Source organism: Sinocyclocheilus rhinocerous, unplaced genomic scaffold, assembly GCF_001515625.1.
Source record: "Sinocyclocheilus rhinocerous isolate Xijiao unplaced genomic scaffold, SAMN03320098_v1.1 scaffold1152, whole genome shotgun sequence".
Taxonomy (NCBI): Eukaryota; Metazoa; Chordata; class Actinopteri; order Cypriniformes; family Cyprinidae; genus Sinocyclocheilus; species Sinocyclocheilus rhinocerous.
This window is the reverse complement of record NW_015625590.1, coordinates 260,459-269,621: the sequence shown is the minus strand read 5'-3', so window position 1 is coordinate 269,621 and position 9,163 is coordinate 260,459. Positions and strand designations below refer to the sequence as shown.

The 9,163-nt window shown below is 37.6% G+C and overlaps 1 protein-coding gene across 1 annotated transcript in view; it reads left to right on the top strand.

Annotated features, from left to right (window-relative positions):
• LOC107757097 (protein furry homolog) overlaps window positions 1-9,163 on the top strand; it is a 49,453-nt gene that overhangs the window by 19,075 nt on the left and 21,215 nt on the right. The window contains exons 17-31 of the mRNA XM_016574477.1: window positions 202-483; window positions 535-694; window positions 763-849; window positions 1,212-1,333; window positions 2,310-2,499; window positions 2,604-2,728; window positions 3,300-3,357; window positions 3,653-3,744; window positions 3,855-4,027; window positions 4,624-4,784; window positions 6,113-6,223; window positions 6,758-6,912; window positions 7,529-7,628; window positions 7,757-7,928; window positions 8,883-9,139. Coding sequence (XP_016429963.1) covers window positions 202-483; window positions 535-694; window positions 763-849; window positions 1,212-1,333; window positions 2,310-2,499; window positions 2,604-2,728; window positions 3,300-3,357; window positions 3,653-3,744; window positions 3,855-4,027; window positions 4,624-4,784; window positions 6,113-6,223; window positions 6,758-6,912; window positions 7,529-7,628; window positions 7,757-7,928; window positions 8,883-9,139 — 2,245 coding nt within the window. The remainder of the gene's footprint in view (window positions 1-201; window positions 484-534; window positions 695-762; window positions 850-1,211; window positions 1,334-2,309; window positions 2,500-2,603; window positions 2,729-3,299; window positions 3,358-3,652; window positions 3,745-3,854; window positions 4,028-4,623; window positions 4,785-6,112; window positions 6,224-6,757; window positions 6,913-7,528; window positions 7,629-7,756; window positions 7,929-8,882; window positions 9,140-9,163) is intronic.

Below are 9,163 nucleotides of genomic sequence, written 5' to 3'. Positions count from 1 at the left end.
GGGTCTGCACTGTGTCTTTTAATATCATCTAATGACTCTTTTAATATCATCTAATGATTATTGTTCTATATATGCCTAATACGATTTTTTGGTATATTTGGTATATTTAGTCTTTGACTAATATTTAGATATTTATATAATTTATATATATATATATTTTTTTTCTGCTGTATTCATGTTTTTCTGTCTTTTAACTGCCAGGTTAACCATCCATATGGATGATGAACTGCGTCTGATAGCCCAGAATTCCCTGCAGAGTCTGCTGGTGGATTTCTCAGATTGGCGGGAGGAAGTGCTCCTGGGATATTGCAGCTTCCTGCTTCGAGAGATTCAGGACACACACCAAACCCTGCTGGACTCCTCACTTAAACTACTGCTTCAGTTGCTCACACAGTGGAAACTAGCCCTTCTCAGCACCAGCAAGATTCTGGACACATCAAAGATCTGCTCCACTGAAGTAAGTGGCAAAAAAAAAAAGTTTCAGTGTCAAATCATAAGAAGATCTCTAATATCTGAGTTGTTTCTTGTGGAAAGCAAACTGCCTGCTGAACGGCCCCCTCACTCCACAGTCTTGCATGCTGTTGAGGGTCTCGCTTTAGTGCTACTGTGCTCCTGCCAGACAGGCACACGCAAACTAGCTGTGTCCATCCTTCGAGAGGTCCGCCAAATCTTCCTCACCATCGGGCAGACTGAGGTAAGAGCCTGACTTGATCAGATATAGGCCTTTGAGTATACATCCTCTCAGTTATGGTTACTACACAGGAAGATGAAAGGCCCATGATAGATGTACTGGACCAGCTGTGCCCAGTGGTGCTTGAGAGCTTTGCCCACGTGGCGGTGGCTGACTCGGTGAGTGCCTCTCTGTTCAGTCCTTTGCGGTTTCGCTCAACATGTACAAAGTGTCTTCTGTTCTGAGTTTATAAGAAAGTCTGTTTTACTTCTCTGACCTTGGAGTTTAACGTATTAGGTGATGACTTATACAAACAATGATTTAAATAAGTTCAAAATCACATAGATACTAGATGTCAATACTAAATTGGCAGATTCAAGAGCTAAATTTAACATAAATCCATTTTGTGTTTTTGTCTATAATGACAACATTCTACAAAATTCTCCCAAGATTTTGGTATTAAACCAATTTTCTTTCATTACACTGCTGAGTTCTCTACATATGTGGCTACTATGATCTCTTCCCTTCCACTTCCCTGCAGGCGTCTCTCCCCGCTGGGCAGCACGCGGACCTGCAGTGGCTGGTGGAGTGGAACGGATCTCTGGTCGGCCGTGACGGATCTGTTACTGTCAGAATGAAGAGGAGAAGCACAAAACCACCGCTGTCAGCCTTCGGCCACATTTATCCTCCATTCATAGTGTCTTACACCTGAGAAAATGTGCGAGAGAAAATGCAGTTAAAGCACCAGCCGCCGATGTTGAGAAATAAATCGCAACGAACAGCCGATTCCGCTTTCTGTGTGTATTCCGTCGATCAGAAACAAGCTTCGACACTCGGATGTGTTTATTTCAGTTGGCTAGGGTCGGGATATAGTGTCATATTCCAGGGCTGTTTCCTCTGGCTCGGTATACGGGCTTAGGACGGATATAAAACAAGATGGCTCCGCCACCGTCCCATCAAAACAATCCCAACCATGTTCCCCAGCCCACAGACGGGAGGAGGCGCTTAATCAACTCCTCATAATAATACATGCATGACATTGCCTTCATGTCTCACTGTTCACACGGATGTTTCATGGAATATTACACTCTGGCAAGCAAGTGTTTTAAGCGCATTTGTTTTATTGCAGCCAGTCACATGACTAGGATAAGAAATATAGTTAGCACTATAGGGCCTAAAAACCCTGTACATTCATTCATATAGGCTACTGTTCAAAAGTTTGCGACCAGTACATTTAAAAAAAAAAGAATGAATACTTTTATTTAGAAAAGATGCATTAAATTGATCAAAAGTGAGAGTCAAGATGTTTATAATATTACAAAAGATTTCTGTTTCAATTAAATGGTGTTCTTTCAAAATTTCTATTCTGAATCCTGAAAAACAAATCATGTTTTCCACAAAAATATTAATCAGCACCTGTTTGTAACATTGATAATAATAACAAATATTTTTTAAACACAGTTTAACATTTTAGGATGATTTCCGAAGGATGTAACGTGACATTTAAAACTGGAGTAATGGCTGCTGAAAATTCAGCTTTGCCATCACAAGAATAAATTACTTTTTAAAATATCTTGAAATAGAAAATATAAGTTTTAAATGGCAATAACATTTCACAATATGAAATGTGATCTCTTAGCAACCCAGTGAACGCCAAGAAGACAAGCTCAGCTGGTTCAGCGGACACTTATGTTTCTCTCTGGAGAAACTATCTGATTCTGTGTTTTGGCGTGGCCAAACCCAGCATCATGAGCCCGGGTCATCTTCGAGCTTCCACCCCTGAGATCATCACTCCCAGTACAGACAGCAACAGCAGCTATGACAGCAAGGTGGGTGGGGCTTCTTATGCATGACGCACCAGTCATGTCTACAGTCATGCGCCCCTTTCATTTATTGACTTGATGGAATCACTGATTAACATCTTATTCATTAGATCCTGGGCACTCCGTCTGTGGCCTGGCTTCTGAAGCAGTTGGTCTCTCTGATGCGTTCAGAAAGCATTGAGATCACAGAGTCTTTGGTGCTCGGATTTGGCCGCACAAACTCACTCGTTTTCAGGTACTATGTAGCATATATATCAACATTTAAGATCTCTAATAATGTAACTGGTAGACATTTAGATGGGTCAAGTTCCTACAAGATGCTACATTCTCATAGTGCCATGAAATTATGCAACCAACTCATTTTTGATTATCACACATTATTGTTTTTAATGTGATATGTAAGTTCAGCACGTTTTTTTTTTTTTTCAGATAAGATGTGAGCAGCACCTGATGTTCACATTCTTGTCATACCTCTGTTTTGCTCTTGTCAGGGTTTTTGAATTCCTTGACTTTGATAAGGCGATGCACAAACACTACATTATATTTAGACTTTGCGTGAGGGCCATTTTCACTTGACTTCTACTTTTAGTTATAATTATAATTTTGACATCATCTCTAAATCTGAACAAACTTCCAAAGAAGTGATCAGATGTCATATTATATTAGTTATGTCTGCTCATTTCAGTTCTTGGAATCATAAAAAAGTATTTATGGGAATAGAGCAATTATTGCTCTATAAACCCTGGCAGCACAGTATCGATTCTTCTTTCACCTTATTGATTTCATATTTGTTGTGTCTCGTATAGAGAGCTGGTTGAGGAACTGCATCCTTTGATGAAGGAAGCTTTGGAAAGACGACCTGAGGTCAGTTATATACAGTTATACTTTATTAATAAAATTTTTTTCAGTCAGATCAGCTGGTATGTGCCATAACTTGTTGTACTGTAAATGGCCCGCTCAAGCAATGCATACATGACTTATCTTGCACTTAAAAAAAAGTGCAAAAAAGTCTCACAGTACAAGGTTCCTACAAACATAGAAAACCTCTAAAATGTCAGGGATTTTTAAAAATGCGATTTCCAGATTTGTAAATTAATAAAATATATATTTTAAATATTGCAAGTGTCTATAGTAATTTGCTTCATAATATGTCCTCTAGAATAAAAAACGGCGAGAGAGAAGAGATCTGCTGAGACTCCAGCTCCTCAGGATCTTTGAGCTGCTGGCGGATGCCGGTGTCATCAGTGACAGGTGAGAACGATGTTATTATTATGGATTCTGTTCTCTGGCCACCTCCATTTCGTCTCATTATGAACTTGCAGGCTAGAAAACATGAAATGATCCCTGTCTCTGTCTCTCAGCACTAATGGAGCGCTGGAACGTGATACCCTGGCCCTGGGCGCTCTCTTTCTTGAGTATGTGGACCTGACCCGGATGCTTCTGGAAGCCGAGAATGACAAAGACATGGAGATTCTCAAAGACATCCGAGCTCACTTCAGCGCCATGGTGGCCAACCTCATACAGTGTGTCCCAGGTGAAGAGGAAGCAAAAGACATCTCACAAACTCAGTATACAATTAATGTCAACACAAAATCACAATTTAGCCCATTTTCTTTTTTAATACACTTACTTGTTTGTGCACAACACATTTAATTCATAAATAGTCATAATATTGTTCTTTCCACTTGAAATATTTATTCCTCACATTAAATAATGACATCATACTGATGGTCATGCAGTTATATTTTGCTCTGGGAAACGTTCCACATTTTCTTTGTTTAGGAAATGGGATTCATTGCCAGGTTACAGTGTATTCAGTCACAGGACTCCTGACGTCAGTCTTGATTTAGACTCCCAAGTGGAGACACTGCCCAAAATAGCAGTAGATTAGATGAAGAGCCAAATCATGGGCAAATGATGAGTCGCTCAACAGCCAGTCATTTTGCCTTTTCTTTCCTATAAAAAAAATTTAACTAGAAGTTTTTTAATTAATTCAAATTGTTTAGGCACTATCACAAAATATTTTTTCATGAAGGTGTTCCTGTAGCCCAACTTGCATTGATAAAATGTTTAATTTTTTTTTAAACCTAATACCTCTCTTCTCCTCTCCTTGTTTTATTTGTATCATAGTGCATCATCGACGTTTCCTCTTCCCTCAGCAAAGCCTTCGGCACCATCTCTTCATCCTTTTTAGCCAATGGGCTGGACCCTTCAGTATCATGTTCACGCCCCTGGATCGCTATAGTGACCGGAACCATCAGATCACTCGATACCAGTATTGTGCTCTTAAGGTAGTGAAGACTACATTTATATAATGTATAAATTTATATATTCATACTGTGCAGTTTCCATTACACAGTACATTTTTTAATGGGTTTTCATTCCAAATAAAAAAGATGTATATTATTCATCATTATTCATTTTATTTATAAGTACACACTACCGTTCAAAAGGTTGGGGTTGGAGCCTTTCACAAAAGTTGCATTGATTTGATAAAAAAAAAAAAACAGTAAAAACATTAATATTGAAAAATAGTTTTGCCAGTTAAAATAACTATGTTCTTTTTAAAATATATTTTAATCAGGAATGCAGTAAAAACTATTTATTTGATCAAAGATACAGTAACAATATTGTGAAATAATATTACAATTTAAAATAACTGTCACACAATCCTTCAGGAGTTTTTTTTTTGTAACTATGGAAAAGTCTTTACTGTCAATTTAAATTAATTAAAGGCATCCTTGCTGAATAAAAGTATTAATTTATTTTAAAAAATCTTACTGACCCCAAACTTTAAACAGTAATGTATGCATGATTCAAAATGTCATAAAGAAAATATTAGTTCAAAGAGGAACATTAGAACAAATAATAATACATTGAAAATATTAAATAAATAATAAAATACATATTTTTACAAATATATATTTATTTGGAAGAATTTACATATGAAAGCAGTGGAATGGGATGATGTTTAACCCTGGCTCTAATTTAAAGCTTTGCTTGTGTTGCTAATTTAGACCACAGACATATACTTCACTATTTTTATCTCCAGAGGTCTACTTATAGCCCAGGAAGCGCTGTAGTCATTTACAGTGCAGGACCTCAGTGTGGACACACATGCCAAAGAGACAAAAGTGGGTCAATTAAGTGACGAATGAGTCCATTTGTGATGACAGCACATATGTGCTCTGTTTGTCTGTGGGAACCCCGTACTCATAATGTCGGCTCTCTGCAGATTGACGATGTGTAAACATAGTTCACGTTGGGTTTGTTCAGGTTCGGATTTCTGGAAAAATTACACTCGCCTCTAAAGCTATAATTGTTTGTGTGTGTACATGTAGCTTCTTGTATTGCTGTGAACCCTTTCCCATAATGGAAAGGCGGGTGTTGTAAGACGACCATATACAATGTTGTAGCATTTGTAAAAGGTGTGTAATTTCAAGACCCTGGCGTCATTAAAACACACAAATGTCCAGACATGATATGAGTCCTTTGAGCCTCTTCCCTGTTTCTTTGAAGTATTTTTTTTGTTTTGTTGGACACGATAGGACGTGATTTCCTCAAAACAGGAAATTCCAAGTTTTGCATGAAAGAATGTTGTTTTTTCTTCCTTTCATAGGCCATGTCATCTGTCCTTTGTTGTGGCCCCGTGTTCGACAACGTAGGGCTCTCTCCTGATGGCTACCTCTATAAGTGGCTGGATAACATCCTTGGCTGTCAAGATCTGCGGGTATGCGGCCAAACACTCTGAAACAACATGACCCACATACGTCCTCAGTCGCTCCTTTGGTGTTGATAGCACTAAACCAACACAACCATCTTTAAAATGATTCTCAAAGTGTGCCTTTTGACCCAGTGCAAATTTGCTCAGGGGCTTTTCATAAGACAAGCCACTTTTCTTAGATGTCTCTCTCACTCTCCCTTTCTCAGCTTGTGAATGAGCGATGTTTTCATTGTTCTGCAAATGTTGATTCTTGAAGTGAAAGTCTGGCTTTGTGCCCTGAAATATTTTGTTGAGTTAGAACAAGACACTACCGTTCAAAAGTTTGGGATCAGTAAGATTTTTGAAATGTCTTTGATGAATAGAATGTTCAAAAGAACAGCATTATATTGAAAAAAAATATTGTGTAACATTATAAATGATTATCTAATTAAAATGATAACCATTTTAATTAGATAATTAAAACCACCAGCTAAGGTGGTTTTGTATCAGCATTCACATCAATGGATAACATATGTGATCCTCTGATCTGATTCTCCTCAGGTGCATCAGCTGGGCTGTGAGGTGGTGGTTCTTCTGCTGGAACTTAACCCAGATCAGGTGAATCTGTTTAACTGGGCCGTGGACCGATGTTACACCGGCTCCTGCCAGCTGGCCTCTGGTTGCTTCAAAGCCATCGCCACTGTCTGTGGTAGCAGGTACGCTGGGGCCTGAAAAGCCAGAGCAAATATTGAATTTTCCAGTTGAATGCATTTTTTTTTCAGGTTTATTTGATAAATAGAAAGTTCAAAAGAACAGCATTTAAAAATATAAAATAAAATTATAAAATAAAAAATATTGTGTAACGAAATAATGATTATCTAATTAAAATTAGAGATGCACCGATCGATCGGCCAGGGATCGGAATCGGCTGTTTTCCCTCATTACTGGTAAGCATTAATCTGTATTTAATTTTTACAATGAAGACTACAGAAATTAAAGTAATCAAATGTAAAATAACACTGGATGAAAATCGGTATCGGTAGATCACACTAACAAAAAATCGGAAATCGGAATCGGCCAAGAAAATTGCAATCGGTGCATCTGTAATTAAAATGAATTCAATGTTAAAAAATAAATCTCACTGACCCCTAAAACCTATTCAGTAGAGCTTTGGCAGCGCTTGCCTGCTTTCTTTCTTATGATAATTTGTTTACATACATAGTGCCAAGACTAGATGTGTCTTTGGACTGAAGCCTCTCATTTACGTATTTAGTAAAACCAATCTATGTGTAACTTGTTTTTATGTAGGAAATCTTTTGTTTTCTGTCACAGAAACTACTCCAGTGATATTGTGACTCTGCTGAACCTTGTTCTCTTCAAAGCGTCCGACACAAACAGGGAGATCTACGAGATCGCTATGCAATTAATGCAGGTCAGAGAGAGAACATTCTCTGCCAAAGAAGTGTTGCAATAATAGAAAGTGTACTGGATTAAATGGTGTGTTTGTGTGCTAATCTGTTTGTGTGTGTGTGTGTGTGTGTGTGTTTTCTGGTCGAATAGATTCTAGAGGCCAAGCTGTCTGTGTATTCTAAGAGGATTGTGGAACAGAAAAGTGGTGCTATCCTGTATGGGACACACGGGCCTCTTCCACCCCTCTACAGTCTCTCTGTATCCCAGCTTTCAAAGCAACTTGCCAGAATGTACCCTGAACTCACCTTGCCCCTTTTCTCAGGTATGAAATGAAAGGATAGAGATGGACACAGACTCTAACAGGTGAAAACCGCTAAAACTTTAAACTTCTAATAGCAAAATGTGATCTTGATCTTTTTTCTTAACTTAAGTTCTACTGACAGCATTTGTGGCACAATGTTATTTTAATATTATTTAGTATTTAATAATTTTAATTAGCTTTTATTTTAAATTATCTTTTTATTTTTAGTTTTCATTTTAAATCGAGTTTAAGTTTTAGTAACTTTTTTAAAGTTTTAGTAGTCATTTTTAAAAAATATTTAATTTTATCTTTAATTAATTTCTATTTCAGTTTTAGTCATTTTAGTACTTCAAATTAAACATGTTTTATTTTAGTTAGTTGTCAAGGCAAGATTTTTTTAAATAAAGTTTTTCATCTAATATTTATATTTTATTTCAGATTTATTTAAATTAACAGTAATTATTTTTAATAGTTTTAGTTAACAAAAATACTGCTGTGGCATGCTGTTGATTGTCACACAAAATTATTTTGAATAATTACCATTTAAAATATGTAGTTGTCACGCTATTTCTAAAGTATAACCATAACTCTTAAACATTATACTAGTTACTGGAGGAGAAATGTCTCTGTTAGCCAATCTTTCAAGTCATACTTGACTGTGTTAATCTGGTAGCCAGTTGCTGGTAGCCACTGACTTCCATTTTTTCCATACCATGAAAATCAATGGCTACCAGCATCTGTTTGGTCATGAGCATTCTTCAGAACATCTTCTTTTGTGTTCATGAGAAGAAAGAAACTCATACAGGTTTGAGAATTTGATGACATTTTTTGGGTGAACTATCCCTTTAACTTGGAATATTCATTTAACCACCAGCAAATTTACCAAAACAGCATGTAGAAACAACATTCGTATCTCTGAATGCTGTAAAACTGTATATTTATGAAGATCTATCTTTTTGTATCTCTCATCTCTAGAGGTGAGTCAGAGGTTTCCCACCACTCATCCAAACGGGCGTCAGGTCATGCTGACCTACCTGCTCCCTTGGCTCAGTAACATTGAGATGGTAGATGGAGGCCTGCTGTCCACGGTCTCGAGTCCAAGCAGCTCTGGGGACAACAGGACGGGATACAGTCACAACACCTCAGCACCTCACCCTCTTCGAGGCACAGGCTGGGGGTCGCTGCAGGCCTCCTCCCTGGTCCTAAACAACCTCATGTTCATGACTGCAAAGGTATGATGATGAACCACTGTTACT